At 43.0% G+C, this 19,458-nt stretch overlaps 1 protein-coding gene across 1 annotated transcript in view; it reads right to left on the bottom strand.

Moving 5' to 3' along the window:
• LOC138033102 (uncharacterized) overlaps positions 1 to 19,458 on the bottom strand; it is a 72,346-nt gene that overhangs the window by 8,668 nt on the left and 44,220 nt on the right. Inside the window, 6 exon segments of the mRNA XM_068880866.1 lie at positions 424 to 927; positions 1,524 to 4,848; positions 13,635 to 13,824; positions 15,259 to 15,798; positions 16,639 to 17,278; positions 17,562 to 19,096. Of these exon segments, the coding sequence (XP_068736967.1) occupies positions 424 to 927; positions 1,524 to 4,848; positions 13,635 to 13,824; positions 15,259 to 15,798; positions 16,639 to 17,278; positions 17,562 to 19,096 (6,734 nt within the window).

Raw genomic sequence — 19,458 nt, 5'->3', positions numbered from 1 at the left:
TTCTTTCAGTCGGTCAATTAATTTGGTACTGTGTTTAGTCCCTATCATTCAATCTCTTGGGCAGCAAGTCAAACAGTCATCCAATCACTCAGAACTCTGAATAGTTTAGTGAATCGTTCATTCACAATTGACTGCACTATATCTGTGCACTATACCTTCTGGTCGGTTGTCATTCGTTTGTTCCTGCGTTCGTTCCTCGGTCCGTCCGTCCCTTTCTCCCTTTATTTATCCACCCATCATCCCTCTTTCCAATCACTCATTCATTCAGTTAGCCAGTCAGTCAATCAATCCATCAATCAATCAATCAATCAATCAATCAATCAGTCAGTAAGTCAGTCAGTCAGTCAGTCAGTCAGTCAGATGCGTCCCCCAGTCGTCAGCGTTAATTTAAATTACCATGCAAGCAGAGTGGCAACAACAAACCTTTGGCTTTGTAACTTCAGGATTGCTGACTGGGCCCTCTTCCGTCTCGTTTTGGCTCAACATATCATCATCCAAGCTGAAAGACCGCAGCTTTACTTCCCCTTCAACTGCGCCTTGAGGAACAGTTAATGTGCCGTATGTCTGCCCCACTCCTCCATCCTTACGCGACCCGTCTTCTTTGACATTTACAGTATCGAAGAAAAATGAGGCGGACGATTCATTATCGAAGACGTATTCTGACTTGCCGACAACGATGCCATTAGAGGACAATTTTTCAGAAAGTAAACCAGCCCCATTTGTAGCTCGCACGATGGCGAAATACTTTTTTCCTATACCGAGAGCGTTATCTTTGAACTTAGCTAACCAAATTGTCGTATTCGTGACCTCTTCAAAGTCCTTTACGTCGCTCAAACCAGGTGCAGTTCCCCAGGCTACTTCGTATGACGTCACATCACTCTCTGGGTCTCTTGCAGCAAAATAGGCGAAGATGATGTCAACAAAGACCTACCAAGGAGATACACAGTGAAATATAATTGTGGACTACGTCTTGGAGGAATGGGTCAACTTTTTTGTGCTTACGCAATGATTATTAGACGAAGAAAATTCAATGGTAAACATTCAGGAAATGAAGAGAACAAAGGCTTCTCCTTTGCAATAATAGTCATATTCATCGAGATTGTCTTTCTTACAACGCTTTAAAGTAAAACTGGCAGATATCAGCCCGCAACCTCGTTCCCAAGAGCCAACAAATTTCCCGAAACAATTCAAAAATGGCAGTGCAAGGGTTGTTGGGTTGCCAATGACGCCCTGAATGAGAAAAGTCGGGGAGCCAATAAGAAGACAGTAAAGTGAAAATAATGTAATGAGAAATTTAAGAAAAGGCAGTCGGACCTCCGACTCTCGTGAACATCCACCTGGACGACCCTCAAAAAGGATTTAGCGTTTTAACACAGCTAGTCGTTTTGTTGATAAGTTCATCAAAATTTCCAATCCCTGTATTTAGACACTTGTAAAGCGACCTCTGGAAATAGTGGTCGACATTGTTGGGTGTTTGCTTCGTTGAGGCTGGATTCTAAACCAGATATAAAACCAATCCTTACCTGGAAGTCCATGTCTGGCCCCATGATCCCATCTCTGACATATTCCATTTCAGGTGGCGTAGCGTCTATGGTAACACCATCACTGTGAGTTGCTGAACATCTGCGGGCTCCATTGCAGGCAACAACTGTGATGTAATAAGAATCCTTGTGATGCAAAGTAAGCCCATAGTGACTTCCGTTAGGCCTCATTCCTGTGCTTTCGCACACTCGAATGTCATCTCTCATTGGTTGAGTCCCCACACACCAGAAATACTCTACTATGTCACTTTCGCTGTCTAGGAAGTCAATCCACCTGGCGTGGATCTCATGAGTGTCATTGGTGAAGTCAATATCAGTGTCTTTAAAGCTCCGAGTGGAGCACTGACTGTCTTCGCTAAAGGTCGTATTCTCCGAACAGTTTGTATTTGGGTCGCTGCCAATCCCATCGTACACGATGCCAACCTCAGGAGCTGTCAAGTCAATGACGAAAGAATCCGAGAATGAACTCGTTGATTGATCCGCTCGTGTCGTCTCGAGAAATACAACAGTATAGAGGTTCTCTGCGCCAGGGACAAAGAACGAGTCATTCATTAGGTGGATGTCCAATCCATTGGTTTCTTTGTCCACCGTCGATGTCGAAAGGCAAGAGACAGAATCGCATATACTCGATGTAAAACTAAACAGGTCAACGCTTTGTGGCACTGAGCACCTCGTTTCTTGGCAAGATGAACACATGTCTACAAAACCGCCAAAAGACTTTCGGCCTTCCTTGCAAGGCACACATTTTGCGGAACCAAAACCATTTATTTGAGATACTCTTACGCGGTAGTGATTAATGGGGCAATAAGTTACCATATACACTCGTCCAGTACCAAATGCCTCTCCTTGCCCAGGCCAAGTAAGGACACTGGGAGTGCCGAATAAGATTGTATTCTCCGAGAAGGAGACAGATGCTCGAGGAAGGCCATTATCCATTCTCCGTCCCCTCTCTCTGGATATAGCTCTTCCAAGCTTAACGCACTCACCCTCTTCATACTTAGTACAGATCCCCTGGAAACCGAAAATTTGAACCCCGTCTCGTCCTTCCAATGACTGCATACCCAAGGCAACAACAAAACCTCCATCGCGGGCGTTGACGTCGAGAGATCCGCTCAAGAACTCGTATGGTGCAAAAGCGAGAAAGTTGCACTCTTCGTGGTAGGAGTGGGTTGTGGCATTTAGTTGAAGAATTTTAGCAGACCTTGAGTCTTTCGATACCACCACAAGTGCATTAGTTTCGGTAAGATAAATAGACAGAGGGCCAGTGAAGTTTTGATTTTCATCAAAGCAAATGGTTTGCATCAGAGAAGTTGAGTGAATATAGTAAACCGAGATGCATGGGTTTTTCTTTTCCCCTTCTACTACCGCCAAGAAGTGCTCGTTTAAAGACAACGAATGCCCGAAGTTCGGATCCCCTTTATCTGCACCAAGGGCCTCTACAAATGTCCAGACTTCATTTTTTTTCTGGAACATACCCACAACGCTGCCATTCGTGGTCAGATTAGTTGCGGTAATCGTTACAACGTTCCTATAGATGGAAATGACCTGACTTAGTACGTCTGCCCACGTGTCATCAGCGTAACAAGCAGCAACTGATACATTCTTGCACTTTGTAAAAACGGCATTCTTTGTCAACTGGATATCGCCACGAAAATCCGTGCCACTAACATAAAGGTGTGCTTTCCCACTTGATGAGAACACCATATGGTTGTTATGTGATACTACTTTTATGGGCTTTTCAGTGGAGCCACCGATGTCATCACGCATGGTTAAGTGCTTCGCACTTCGATTTTTAAGCGGTAAGGCAAATGCTCTTTCAGCTGATGAGACAGCAAAATAGCCATTTAGCAAATTGACAAGGGAAGCGCCAAACCTTTCGGACGGTAAGGTGGTTTTAAAGTGCGTGTCAGTGAACACAGTTTCTTGGTCTACCGGGCACTTAGCACAGCAGGGTCCATCGGGATCAGCAAACCCTGGAAGCACTTGCATTATGCTCGAGTCTTCAGTGGTATTGCTTTCGTTCTTGTCCGATGTGACTCTTTGCACAATGATTTTAAGTTCCACACTGGGGCTGAAAAGATTGTGATCCAGTAAAAAGGCTGTTTTGTTGCTGGTTTGGTTAGAGCTGCCTCTGACGATTATCTTTACGTCCTCTGGAGAAGATACGTACTTGACATCATCGTCTAACGGACTTCTGTTAACTTCGGGTAGCGTTAAGTTTGGCAACCATCGTAAATGCTCCTGTTCTGCGGCCAAATCGTGGAGCTTTAAGCTCCTCTTTGGAGGCGCTGAAGGCTCGATTCTTAGTCCATCGCTAGCAGCCTCAGTGAAAATGCCACCCTCGTTCCAGACCCTTACAATACCTCGGTAACGTTCCCATGGTTCCGTGGGCACACCACGGATGGTAACATTTCGTTGCCAAGACAACACATCCATGAAATCATGCACGATCGGTTCCCCGTTCCAGGACCTGTCCGTGAGAAGTTGTGGCACCGAAATGTTTGACGAAGACTGTGTGACCGCTACTTCAATACGCAAGCGTGAGATGTCGTTAATCGCCTGTCCGATGATTTCCCAGCGAAGAGATAAAGTTTGCATCATTGCTTCCCAGTCTATATCTGTCAGATCACTTGCGTTCACGCTGGGAATGTCAGTGACTTCAAAAATCTTCGGTGCTACAGAGATAACTCTGCATTGCTCTGACACCACACGAGTTTTAAGACCAGCTCCGTTTACAGCAAAGACAGTAGCATAAAGCAACGTACCCGAGGCAAGTCTCTTTACTATTGCTGCGCCTTTTGGTTTCAATCCGACGGATTTTAAAGTTAAGACGTCGCATTGTGCCTTTGATGTCCCAACGCACCAGTCATACCGCTCTACACTGCTCTCCTGGTCCTCAAACCCATCCCAGCTGGAGGTCAAAAGCTCTTCGGAGCAACTGAGGCAAACTCGAGGGCTGGTTTTTATCGAGTTTCCAGAAAGCTCCTCTTCACGTCGGGAATTCTCTGGGGTGATTTCCGGAACATGTGTCGAGTTACTGGACAAGTTTTCGGTATCTTCGAACGAAGGAGGTGTTGAGTCTATCAAGATCCGGTTAGAGGTCGTTTCCGATGATAGCCCTACGCGATTAGTTCCTTGCACGACGGCGTAATATGATTCTCCATGGCGGAGCTGTAGAGGACTCACAGTTACGCTTGTATTGAGGTCAACGTTAATGAAGGGAGTGATGCTGCAGTTTTCCGGAATTTTACTGATACATACGTGATAGTGTGAGATGCCGCTTTCAGGTTCAATGAAGGGAGACCAACTAGGAGAAAAGAAAAGATCACAAAAGGCTATGAGGTTAGCACATAAGAGAAGAAGCCGATATCAACTGAATAAGATATTTAAGCGTAAATTGACCAATTTATCCCTCCTTTGTGGAATATGATGAATTCCCAGACTCTACGCCATATATGGATTAAATTTGTTGGTTCTCTCTACTCTGCATTGAGACGTTTTCCCCCAGGCACTCAGTTTTCCATCTCATAAATGACCAGGAATAAATTTGATTTCCCTTAATTTCATTTCATTTCGTTTCAGGCCGTATGTGAGATAATTATTTGGTGAAATCTCCCTTCCTCTCGAAATAATACTTACATCATCGTCATTAAAGACACGATTGTACGAAATAGGCCCGTCTCTCGCGCTCTTCGTTGACCGTGTACCGTCTCAAATAAAAATAAACACCTTTGCCTTACAGCAAAATGGCTTTTAATCTAAGTTTGAATAATTTTGCCAATCCGAATGTTTCCTCACCTAACTTCCTCGTTCAAAAATTTTTTTTACGCTGACACCAATTAACCATTTTTTACAAGTTTGTGTAAAAACGCAATCTTTGAGTAAATCTTGAAAGGTGTTACAAAAGATATTGATTAACTATCTGTCTGGATTATGTTCTGAGGACGGCATTGGATTCAAGAAAAGGCCTTGGTTTCACTCTGACCAAGACGAAGAGCTAGCCGCCGTCGTCCAGCAGGTTAAAATTTCGACGCTGACTACGCAGATGACCCTGCTGTTTCCTCAGACTACATGAAAGATGCAACAACTCTTCTTCACATAATCGAAGAGATTGCAAGCGAAATCGAGGAGTCGGCCTAGGCATCAATGCTAAAAAGACTGCATTCATCAGCCTCAACCAAGACCGTGGTGATGGCATCAAGGATCTGTATGGAAATTCATCAAAACCGTTGATGACTTCATAGTCTCATTGCCTCCACTAGTGGAGATATTGAAATCAGACTTGGAAAGGCATGGGGAGTCCTTAGGCAATATTGGCTGAAAAAGATTTGGAAATAAAACCTTTCAGACACTTCGAGAAGAAGTTTATAATATAAGGTCGCCCAACAAAATAACAACATTCCTAGACCAACTATGTTACGACACGGGGTGCTGAAATCAGACTGAGTCAAGACCAAAACAAAGTACCAGCTTTGAAGGGAATTGCAAAGCGAAGGATAAGAGAGGAGCTACAGGTTGTAGAAGATGTAGCTGCCCAAATACAAGTGCGCAAGGGATGGTAATGAAAAGAGGCAAGCTGGATAAGTCAGAGGGCATAAGATTGCCTGATGGAAGAATTATCCGAAGTATTGGAGATGATATCGATGTTGAAAGTTATAAATATCTGGGGGTGTTGGAGGCCGATCACATTATGCATGACGAAGTGAAGAGAAGTATGAAGGAGTATATTAGGAGAGTGAAGAAAACTTTGTCCTCAAAGGTAAATGCTGGTAATTTTATAAAGGCTATTAACAGCTGGACTGTATCTCTACTTCGGCACAGTGGGGGGATTGTAAACTGGGCAAAGAGTGAGCTTGCTGAATTGGAGCGTAAGACCAGGAAACTGTTAACCATCCATGGCGCTCTTCATCCTAGTTCGAACGAAAGCCGTCTGTAATTACCAAGACGAGAAGGAGGTCGTGGACTAATTGGTGTTGAGGACTCCGTAAATATTGAAGAAAGAAATATCAATGTCTACATCAGCCAGAGCAAGAAAGGTTTGTTGAGAGCTTCATGGAAGAGTAAGAATGTCGATGAAATTGAGACACGCCAAAGGAGTATAAGGAAAGGATAAAGAGGAAAAGAACTGAGGATTGTTCTGGGAAGCAGCTGCATGGGCGTTCAAGAGGACCTATCTGATGTTTCCTGGAATTGGATAAGAACTGGTGAAGTGAACAAGGAGACAGAAGGGCTTATTGTTGCCGCCCAGAAATCAGGCACTAAGAACAAGCGCCCTAAAAGCCAGAATCGAAAATCAAAATGTATCATCCAAATGCAGAATGTATGGTAGTCACGATGAAATTGTGCAGCCTATGTTGTGTAGTTGCTCCAGGCTTGCGTAAACAGAATATAAAAAGAGACATGATGTTGTTGAGCGGGTCATACATTGGGAGTGGTGCAAGGAATATGGAGTTGAGTGCAGTGACAAATGGTATGAGCATTCCCCCAAAAAGCGTAGAAGAGAATGAGGAAGTAAAACTGTTGTGGGACTTAGGGACAGACCGTGAAATCCATCACAGGAGGCCAGATATTGTAATTAAGAAAAGAGAAAGCAAAGGAAACAATAATTGTGGACAGAGCTGTTCCCCGAGATAGCAACGTACTGCAGAAAGAAACTGAAAAATATGAAAAGAACCAAGACCTGGCAAGAGAGGTTAAAAGGATCTGGAAATCAAGAACAAAAGTGGTGCCAGTGGTAGTAGGTGCATTGGGTTAAGTGTCAAAGAAGCTGGCAGGCCACTTGGAGCAACTAGGAACTAGACCCTCCGAGAGCGTACACTGGGTTGCCTGTGGTACGTGCACCGTTCCAAACAATGTTTTTCAAGGTCATTAAGAAGTCATACCAGAAGAGGCCCTTTGGCTCACAGGTCCTCACACGTTCGTACGACGAAACAGATCTGTCCTTGCGTAATATGTAGCTCTAACAGTGCACGATATTGTTTTGGTATTGTCTATCATTGTAGTGCCATGGTAGAAGTCTTGGGTAAATAGTCTGAGAAACATGTGGTTACTAGCAAAGTACTGAACCCAGAAAGATTGAAGAAAATAAATGGAAGTGAGAAACATTGGCTTCTGGGCTGACATGTTGATAAACTTCTTTTCACCACAAGTTTAAGCGTGCCCGCTGAGCATCTGACAGCTTTGTAATGCCGAAATTCACTGAAGTTAATCCCCCCTATTCGGCGGGGTTAGTGTTTGGATGGGAGACCAAAACAATTCACCCCTCGTAAACAGAAGCATCGGACCGAAAATACTATTAACGCTAACAAATGCGAACTCAGCAAGGTACAGATTTTGTTAGCTTGCTTTATGCAAAACAAATATTGATAAAAAAGTAAATAACTATTGATACACAGTTTTTAGAAAGAGCAGAAGGAAGTTTCCGGGACGGTCGATCGAGAATAACATATTTAACATAACGACATGAAAACAACATTAATTTTGAACCGTGAATATAGAATATAAAAAGTTACGATCAGCGACAAACATTTTGGGAGATTTTTGCTACGTTCAAATAAATCGCCAAATCGAAAGTGACATGGCCGGAATTCAGCGGGCGCCGTGATTAAGTTACCGCGGCATGTTTACTCGCCAAACAGTGAAGCATCTGTGTCAAATGATGGCAAGATACCGGGTTTTTGTAAGTTTCTTTTTCTGTCAAGTGTTGTAAAGTTTGACAATGAAATGAGCGAAGTCAAAACAAAGATCACAATCGCACAACTCTTGTTTATGCAAAGTCAAAATTTACTCTCCAAGACGCGTTCGACGTTATTTATCACCAGGTAATTTCATCATTTTGGAAATGGCAGCTACTTTATTATTCATCTGCGTCACAATTTTTCACTGATTTTGGGGCTCATTTTGTTGAAACTCAAGCAACAGGCCTGTGAACCCTTCCTGCTTACAGAGCAATACTAAAAAACTTCTCCCATGTCACATTTCAACCTTAAGCTCGAAAATTCAATACACAACATGATATTATAATTTACAAATGCAGAAAATACCACAGAATCTTTTCCAGCGAAACATTTATTGAAACAAACAACATATTTGCTCTTAGAGGCGAGAACCTCTTCCTATTTCATTGCGTGCGTGAATGCAAGAAACTCAATCGTGTCAAATTACCATGTACCATGTACCATATACTTCAGGTAAATACAGCTCACTTTGATTTCGGCTCGACGGGCGATAGATTGTTGTCGAAGTCCATTACTCGTCGCTTTTAAGATTCCACCGTCTTTATATCCAATTGACCTGCCATTCATGAGCTTCATAAGGGTATATTTTGTTCAAAGATCCACTAAAACGCCATTCGCGTTACATGACTTTCGACGCCATTGCCGGTTGAGTTAATCGTTCTACTGTGTCCACCAGAGAAATCTACGCATTTCCCACTACCCTCTCGATCCTAAGAAAATACGCGTAGAAGGCTTTATGCACAAAGACACCACTTAGCAGGGGAGCGACAGGCAAGACTTTTACCGACACGGAAAAAAATAAAAGAAAAAAGAAAACGAAAAATAAAAAAAACGACGAAATTAAAGACAGATTCCGACTGGGTTTTCGGCAACCCAGTAATTAAGGACCGAACAAGAACGATGCAAAAGTGGGCACTCCTCGGATCGGCACATATCCTCAGAAAAGTGATGGAAGTCTGAGGTCTCGGGATGAGACTTGACTGGATATTTCTCCCCAGGGAGAAACCCTGTGCTTAATTCATATGAATAATAATAATAATAATAATAATAATAATAATAAAAATAATAATAACCCGTCATGAACCCGTCATGCAGCCCCCGCCAAGCACCGGATACAGAAATTCTAGGGAAGAAAGTTAAGGTTTATTTGAGGAGGACTGTGACGGAGAAGTTACAGGAAGAGATTGAGAGCGAGCAGTGACATGGTCGCTTTTTGTGTGCACGGTGGCACGACGAAGATCTGAGCATGGATGAGTGTTTTGCTTGGCTGCGGGAGTGGCCCTCAGCACCCACCCACACGATTACCGGACTACTGGAGCTTTATGAACAGCTCACCCCTACTAGAGTGTATACAAAGATCAAAACAGGAACTTCACAAGGAGAGATCACGTGTAGGTTGTGCGGAGGCGCTGCAGAAACTCTTGCGCATGTTCTTGCGGGATGTCCTGCTTTAGCACAGTCCAAGTACTTGGAGCGACACAACGCTGCACTTAAGGTGTTGTTCTTTGAGGTGTGTAAAGACCTGCAGCTAGTGGACTCAGTACCACCATGGTACTCGTTAGTGGCACCCAAACCAGTGTACGAATCTCCGGAAGCTCAAGCTTACTGGGATGTACCAGTGTATGCCGAACAAAGCAACGTCAAGGCCAACAGAGTGGACGTTAGATTTGGGGATCACAGGAGGAAACGAGTCTGGGCAGTTGAAATGAGTTGCCCCTAGTTAGACAACCGTAGAAAAAAGAAGAGGGAGAAGACGGAAAAGTATGCTCCACTGCGCTGGGTGTTAAGGAAGCAGTACCCTGACTATGTCGTGGAACAGTGCAACGTAGTGATTGATGTGCTAGGCGGTTGGTCTAAAGATTTAGAGAAAACAATAAAGAAACTTGTGGGCGCTAGAAGAAAGGAGGTTCTCAGAAGGATGCAGAAAGGTATTATCTCAAGTTCGCTTAACGTATAGCGCGGACCTTCAAGGCCACCGTCAAATAATTTTACGAACTTTAGAAATTAGAGAGTATGAGAAAATTTTAAGGATGTTTTTTTTACATTTTTTCAATTTATTTTTTTTTTAAATTAGGATTTTAGGATTTAGGATTTAGGATTTTAAGGATTATTATAATTATTATTTTTTAAATTGTATTTTATCATTTTAAAACGCTCCTTTTTATAGAGACTTAGGCTCCGTAAGAGGATAGGCTACGCTTTGCGCCCTATGTACTTTTAATATTAGAGCATCCATACGTGTATACTGCAGATAATAATAATAATAATAATAAAAATAATAATAATAAGAAGAAGAAGAAGAAGAAGAAGAAGAAGAAGAAGAAGAAGAAGAAGAAGAAGAAGAATAAGAAAATAAGAAGAAGAATAAGAATAAGAATAAAAATAAGAATAAGAATAAAAAGAAGAATAATAAGTTGCAGTGGTGCCATTTGTTATAGGGGCCGTTGGAACAGTCTCGAAAGACTTTGCGAAGTGGCAGGAGTACCTAGGTATACCGGATATAACTGGCAGCACCCAGATGAGGGCCTTCTTGGGGACATCACACATCTTCAGAAAGGTGCTGCATCTCTGAGCTGCGCGCGGGAAGGAGCTCAGACGTGGCATAGAACACCCAGCAAGAATTAAAAGCTAGAGATAATCTCATAATAATAATAATAATAATAATAATAATAATAATAATAATAATAATAATAATAATAATAATAATAATAATAATAATAATAAAGAACTGGAGTGCCCCGGGGCCGGATAAGATATCTAATTATTGGTGGAAACATGCTGAGGCCCTCCACCACGGAGTGAAGCTCTGCTTCAAATATATCTCTAAGCTGCAAGGTGATTTTCCCGCGTGGTTTACTGGAGGAAAGACTACACTGATCCCCAAACCTGGAGTGCTAACCAGCGATAACCAAAGACCAATAACATGCCTGAACACAGTTTATAAATGGTTCACCGCTTGTTTGTTAAGACCTATGGATCAGCACTTGGATAAGTACGGACTGATGGAGGCGGAGCAGAGAGGGGCGAAGGAAGGATGCAGTGGCACCACGGACAATTTGCTTATTGACCGGATGGTTACCCAGGATTGTCACCGTGGGAGAAGAAACCTCAGCATGGCATGGGTTGACGTGACCAAAGCCTATGACTCGGTGGACCACGAGTGGTTGAGTGAGATGATGTCGATACATCGATTCCCAAGGTGGTTAGCGAGAGTGGTTACCAAGCTTTCTAAGGCCTGGAATACCATGATTGTTACAAGAACTAAACTGGGGATGGAGATATCGGAGATTATCCAATTTAGAAGAGGACTGCCTCAGGGGGATTCTCTATGTCCGCGCCTATTTACTATCTGCCTGAATCCCATCGCTTGGAAACTCAAGGCAACTGAAGGATATAGACTCTCGAAGCCGATTGATACCAAAGTGACGCATTTGTTGTACATCGATGATCTTAAGATCTTTGCTGCCTCCGCACCTAAGCTCAACACCGTGATGAAATCAGCAAGATCTGCAATGCAAGATATCGGCCTCGACTGGAATCCGAAGAAGTGCTCTGTTGTACACATCAAGAGAGGAGTGAAAGTAGAGGACGCCGAGAGCTTAGCATTTGACGAAGCATCAGTGATCAAATGTCTAGAAGAGGGAGCTCAGTATAAGTTTCTGGGCGTGTTGGAAAGCACAAGACAAGAAGATCAGATAGCTTTTAAACTCGCCGCCGAGATGTATCTGAACAGAATGTCCATCATATGGTCCAGTCCGCTCTCTGATTTCAATCGCATTGTAGCCTCCAATCAGTACGCCTTACCTGCCTTGACTTACTTGATGTGGACACAACACCTTCCCATCACGGAACTTCAACGAATTGATCGTGAGATGCGCAAGATCGTCGTAGAGCAGGGAGGAAAGCACCCGCTGGGCTCAACTGCCTTATGTCATCTTACAAGGCAGAGCGGAGGACGAGGTTTGCGTTCCGTTGAAGCCGAGTACAAGGCGATTAAGATCAAAGGTGCACTCAACCTGTTCAAAAATAAGGATCCAACCATGGAGCTGCTGCGCCAGTTTGAAGACCGTTCAGCAAGGCTAGGACATTGTTCTATAGTCAAGGAGGCTTTGAAGTATGGGCAAGAGCTTGGAATAAAGCTAAATTTGGTGCACCCTAACCCTACAAGCTGTACTGAGGATGGAGATGAGATCCCAGGTACAAAGACCAAACAGCAGTTGAAGCGAGCTCAGCAGGAAAAGCTGATGAAGGACGTGCGAAGTCAGAGTTGGCAAGGGAAGCTGATCGCATCGAGATGGAGTGACTCCGAGCTGAGTAACGGGTGTTTTGACTGGCTTAAGTGGAAATCCTGTCCATCATACGTGATTGCTGGTATCTATGAGCTGTACGAGCAGATGCTCAATACACGAATCTACCACAGTAAAAAGACAAGAACTGCTAGGGAACTTGACTTGCAATGCATACTCTGCGGTAAAGCTCTAGATTCGGTAGCACATATTATGGCTGGATGTTCGGCGCTTGCGCAGAGCTAATACCTTCACAGGCATAATTGCGCGTTGAAGATTATGTTTTTTGAGATGCTCCATGATCTAGAACTCGTAGACACTGTACCACCTTGGTACTCCCCGATCGAGCCAAAACCTGTCTACTAAAGCGCAGATGCACAAGCCCTTTGGGATGTCCCGCTGTACGCAGACCACGTGGTAGTGAGAGCCAACGAATAGATGCTAGGGTTGTGGACCACAAGCGGAAGAATGTTACCATCTTAGAGATGAGTTGTCCATGGGTGGACAACAGAGCTGCAAAAGACCAGGATAAGACAGAGAAGTATGCCCCCTTGCGGCTGGAACTAAAACAACAATTCAAAGGATACAGCATAGACCAGCACAACATCATTCTAGATGTACTGGGAGGATACTCCAAAGGACTTGAGAGAACTGTTAGGGTTTTAGTGGGAAGGAAGAGTAAAGAAGTCTTGATAAAGATGCAGAAGTCCGTGTTAACTTCAAGTTTACACATTGCCCGCCACTTCAAGATAATGACATAAGATAAGACACTAGTAGAGCATTTTTTAAGTATTTTAATGTGATATCTCAGAGAAGGAGATTTGAATTTTTTCCTTCAAGGTCTACTTAGAAGACATTTTAATGTGTTAGTTTTCTTTTAATTTTCTTATTTCTCGTTGGCCTTTAGGTTACGCAACAGCGCCCTACTGTGCTTTAGCTATCGTTTAGCATACATACGTTTGCACTGCTATAATAATGATGATGATGATGATGATCATCATGATGATGATCATGATGAAAACAGCGGGCCAATTCAATTGGGACCTATATGACAATCCAAGGTTGCTTACCTGACGGTCAACTTGGTCAAGTCTGATTGATATTCAACACGCTCGGCGCCAGATCCCATTCGTGCTTGGCTGGCCGTGGGAGGAGTAAAATCAACGGTGAAGCCGTCGGATGAAGTCTTGGTGACAAGTCCAGCAAAGGAGATTGCTTTTACAATTATAAGATATTGAGCACCGCCTTCAAGATCTAATCCTGTAAAAGTAAAAGTCATTACAATATCACAACGAATTCTCTTTGGGAAGTGGAATGTCCTATCTCCCTGGCAGCATATTGTTCACAGAAAAGATGTCGGAACCAGAAGTATTACTTTTTCAGGTAAAATGCCCATTGTCACCCAGAAGCCATTCCGCACTTATATTGTTGTTTTGAAATAGTTCCAGCGTTTTGATTGCTTGATTTTCGGATTTTCCGTCTGTGTGCAAAATTCAACGCAGCGCGCGATGCCTTTGGGTGAAAATGGGCCTTTAACTGACGTAGAAAAAAGTAGGTGTTGGCCTCAATGTCACTAAGATTAGTGTTGATGGGGTCCTGAAAAGCTCAGGCGTTAGTTTACATTGAAATATCAGGCGATGTGTGTGTTCAAAATTTAAAGCATTCAAAACAAAATTATTTCAGTTGTGTCGCTGTTAGGGCTCATATTGGCGTTCTACGGGTTTTGAGCTTGGCATTTATCTTGTTATTCTCAGATCTAACAAACGTTCAAAATGCCACTAAAAGTTATTTACACCCAGAAGATTGACAAAATAAAAGAACTGAGGGAATTTCGTGAGACTGTTTTAATCACTCTGCGTACGCTATTCAGTCCATTCAGGCATGTGCTACAACTGAAATACTACAAACCTTAACACAACATCCGCAATCAGAAAATATGCGAACTTACAAATAAATCTCCTCAAAGGAGGGGACTACACTTTGCCTTTACTTTGGCGGATATTCCGTTGAGAAGTCGATTTTCAAGATATTACACTTCAGACGTGCAGGGATGAAATTCAGATTTTAACATTTGTGTGGTAAGAAATGAAATTAGAATAGGATTTCCCGTTTAAAATCACGAATGGAAAACTGGAGGTGGGTTCTATCGAATAGTAATTGCCCCCGCAAGGTTTTGGCCAAGAGGCTTTGGCAAGTGGTATTGGTATTGTTGTACCCGACTGAGGTGTTTTGGGAGTCACGAAGTCGAAAGTCGCAAGGAGAACCAAAGTGCTGATCGAGTTAGCGATTGAAAAATCAAACACTAAAGCAGATCTGATGCAAATCGAGTTGCCCGGCTCGAGCTCAGAAACTGATTTTTCCCGGGACACAAGTCAGACACAGGGGGGAGCGACGATTGGTCAGATGCAAGTCGGAAACAGGGGCAATATGTTCAGCATACAATTTAAACGTAATCTCAACGGCCCTTCATACTATCTTAGGCGGGGGCAGATGTAGTGAAAACTTCTTCTATTTTTAGCATAGAATGGTGTTCTTTAGCATCGCAAGAAGCAGTTGGACATGTCTTCGCACTAGGTCATGTCGTGAGAGTCTCAAATTCCATCAAAAACAAAACCCAAGGAAGCTCTTCTACCTCATCACCTGCCCTCATGCTTTCATCAAAGTAAAGTGTGCATTAAACATGCAAAAACGTACCTCTAATGGCTATGTTAGTAGCTTTTCCTATTCCGCTGAAAGGCTGTGGACACCACGACAAGTTCCTAGCATCGCATAAAGCAACTTCGTACCACGCAATTCCAGACTCCAAGTCCTCAAATCCAAACCATCGTGCGTTCACATCAGCCTCACCGTCCAGATAGTCAACATCTAAACCAATTCCATCCATCACCGATCCCGAAATTGGAGGTGTGTCGTCAACTTTTACGCCATTAGATGTAAGGGAAGTCGTCAAGCCAGCGATGTTTGTCGCGTTAACAGTTACGAAAAAACGTTGACCATTTTTAATCGGTTGAGCGAGAACTTGGAGAGCCGAAGTACTGGTTGGGGGTAAGGTTGTTTCTTCGATTAAGTCGCAAGAACCGGGTGATGAACCTGAGCACCACGTAATTTGCACCACGTCGCTTTCCAGATCTTCAAACGCAGTCCAGTGAGCTGATATATTGTATCTGCTTTGTTGGAAGTCAATGTCTTCACCTTCTAGAAAGCCGTCAAGAATTTTTCCGCCATTGGTGGGTGCTAAAATAAATTAAATAAGATGCATCGAGTTTTCATTGGTTTATTGGCCTATTGTCATTACAATCATTGGTACAACAAAAAACGGTCAAATCAAAACTCGCCAGACCCCTTAAATAACTTTTTTTTCATTAATGCTACTAAGAGAGCACCAGAAAACTATGGCTACGAATTTCTGCTTTAATATTTACAGTCTTAGTCTGTGGATCTAGTTAGCAATATCTCCAACTAAGTAATGATAAGGAATAATTCCCTCTCGAGATAAGTGTGAAAAGGTTAATCTTGTTATCATCAATGTTGGCGACTTTTATGATTTACCAGAGTCGTTAAGATTTGTTATAGGTTTGGGACATTGATGGAAAACTGTTCCAAGATAAGAACATTAAACAAACGTAGTTTATTTACAAAAAATAATGAACAAATTAGAAGTGCATCAACTTCTGTCGACTCTACTTGAGCAATTATACAATGCTCAAAAACGCATTCGTAATTCATGGGCCTAACAGCCTATCAAAACACCGAAAAACGTCACATGCATCAGCTTTATATCCAGATAAAACACTTCTCGTTCGTACTTTTTATATAAAAAATACTAATAAGGCGTAGCTTGTTTTTCTAATATGCAAATATTCTCCTCTCACAATTTAAACCATTGTTCTGAGTCCAGAGGGAGTCCTACTAAAAACTCGCCGCATGTGTTTTATAGGGTCTAAAAACACTCGGACACGCAGGTCTCGCCTCTTGTTGTAAAACCCCAATAAAGCACTGCTGCTTTTTTTTTTTAAACATTACTCCGTATCTAAAATAAGAACATTGTATAATAATAGAAACGGTCCCAATTACCTGTCAAGTCGACAACAACTCCAGTAGAAGATGTGGCGTCACTTATTAGACCAGCATTGTTTTCTGCTTTCACGGTCACAAAATACGTTTCGCCTTGTTTGAGCAGCAGACCACTCTGAGTATAGCTCTTAGAGTTTCCGACATTGGTAAAGTTTACGACGTTACACATGCTTGGCTGGGTCCCGACACAAAGATAATAGGTTCGTATACCGCTCTCTTGGTCCAAGAATCCACTCCACTCGACCGAGATCTTCGAGTATGTAAAAATCTGCCCTTCGTCTTCAGAAGGGGGATTTTCCACGTGGATGACCTCGCCTATACTTGGAGCTGTTGAGTCAACGACGAAACCATCCGATAACATCTCGCTTGATCGTCCAACAGAGTTCGTGGAGCGAACTCGAGTAACATACTTCACTCCTTCCTTGAACTCTAAATCAGCAATGCAAATCATCTTGGGGTTTTCTGCATCAAAGTTAAGCAACAAGCAGTCGTTGATGTTGATAGCAGAACAGACGGAAATCTCGCTTTTCAACACACCGCTTTCGTCGTCCACTGCCTCCCAACTTGCGCAGAAGGTGTCCTTGGCGGTGACATAGTCCTTATCAACTTTAGTTGAATCATTGAGCTGCAAGTCAAAGACCTTGAAAAGACAAAAACAGTAAGTGTGAAAAACTGCTTGCATTACCGAATATGCCGTGAGACGAAGTAGAGGGGTTTATTTTGTGTATTGAATTCTTCTCTCATTTAGTCTCTCAGAGGTTAAACGTTAATTAGTTTAAAAGGGGCTTATAAAAACTAGCTGCCTTTACACAAATTAAGACTATCACTAATTTTCACCGTGCAATACAATACAATACAATACAATACAACTTTACCGCGCAATACGAGTGTGAGCTGTATGAGTCCAACGCCGGTTATTTTACCTGTGATAATAATGGAGCGGTGCTATCGACTTTTACCCCATCAGAGGACTCCCTGGTAACGGCACCAGCACCGTTGTAGGCACTGACAGTGACAAACACGACCATCCCTGTTGCTAAGGCTGGCTGAATCTGTTGTCCAACACTCGTGCGGTCACCGACATCAGTTTCCAAGATGACGTCACAAGTTCCTTTGGTAGCCCCAACACACCACGTGTATTTACTGATATCGGATTCTTCATCTTGAAACTCGTCCCAGTTGGCGTAGATATACGTGTCATCTGCTTGGAAATCAATATCCGGAGCTGTTTCACCATCCCTCACTGATCCACGATATGGGGGAGTGCTGTCAACTTCGATTCCATTTGAAAATGCCATTGTGCTGTAGCCTGCCTCATTCGTGGCTTTGACGTTGACAAAGTATCTTCCAGTGTGATTCAGAGTCAAGCCACTAATTGTGCCTCTCAGAGTGATGCCTAGTTTAACAAACCCATTCACGTCGCATTTCTCTTGCTCTGTTCCCACGCACATTTCGTACTCAGCGATGCGGCTATTCGCGTCTGAAAATGGAGACCAGTTGGCAGAGATTTCGCTGAGAGAACTCTGTTTCTCCAAGTCAGTGAGCTCGCTTAAACCATCATAGACAGTTCCTGCCGTCGGTATTACGCCATCAAAAGTGAAGGGATTTGATATAGACTCGCTGCAAAGTCCCACATTATTATGAGCGCGGACAAGAAGCACATATGAGATCCCGGGTTTGATATCTAAATCTGAATTGCGTAAAGAGGCCTGGAGACCTGTGTTAACAAATGGCGAGATACATTCGTTCGGTGAGCTTGCATGACAGGAAGACCATTCAAAGTGACTTAACCCGCTCTCTCCATCATCAAACCCACTCCACTCTGCAACAACCGCCTCGTTGTCTCTGAGATGTATCATTCCGGGAGTGTTTCCTACAACAATAGTACCAACTGTTGGTGCAGAGCTATCAATAAGAAGTGGATTAGATGATGCTGCAGAAACCATCTGCGCACCATTTGTCGCCTGGATTGTCACGTACACAATACTGCCAGATGAGAGAGGATTTGAAAGGGAATAGTCCACCGAGGTACCCTCGGGATCAACAACAATCCACGAGACGATATCACACAACTGGGGTCCACTACCAGCGCACCATTCAACTAAGGAAATTTCACTTTCAGCGTCCGTGGCCCAAGTCCAGGAAAAAACCAGTCGCCGAGGGCTGCTTTGATGCACATAGCATGAACTCTGCTCAGCACTTGTGCGTTCGCTTTCTGACTGAGATCGGGACAGAGAAGCAACTTTTGCTGCATCAGCCTGCAGATTAAATGAAACCTCTCCAATCAAAGGTGGCGTAACATCAACTGTAATTCCGTCGGAATAAGCTGACGCCTTCAATCCAGCTGCATTGGTTGCTTCTACGGTGAAGAAATATCTTTGACCTTCCTGGAGGATTGTTTGATGGATCGTACTTGTATCAAGGCCTGCATACGTCATTACTTGTACGTCACAAGCGCCTGCAAGGTAAGCAAAACAAATGCACATGGAATAAGGTAACAACAAGAAAAATTCAAATTACTATTTCAAAAGTGTATTATAAGGGCTTTGTGTAGCAGGAATTAAAAAAAAGACTTTCCCATATCTAACGCATAATTGGAGTTAGAGTCGAAAACCAGAAATGTTGGGTGGATGTTTTGCCGAAGAGCTGCATGAACGTTGAAATGAAATTTGAAATTTGAAATTTGAGAATTTTGACGTATAATAATGAGAAAGACACTTGACACTTAAGTGACATCTGTCTCGATGCAAGTACCTAATTAGCCTTCATTTGTAGACATAAGCCGAATCTTTCAGCAAATCGTGCAATTTTGTTTGTGTT

This window comes from Montipora capricornis, chromosome 2 (genome assembly GCF_036669925.1).
Source record: "Montipora capricornis isolate CH-2021 chromosome 2, ASM3666992v2, whole genome shotgun sequence".
NCBI classification, from domain to species: Eukaryota; Metazoa; Cnidaria; class Anthozoa; order Scleractinia; family Acroporidae; genus Montipora; species Montipora capricornis.
Note: the sequence above shows the minus strand (reverse complement) of the source record. Positions and strands in the feature narration are given on the sequence as shown.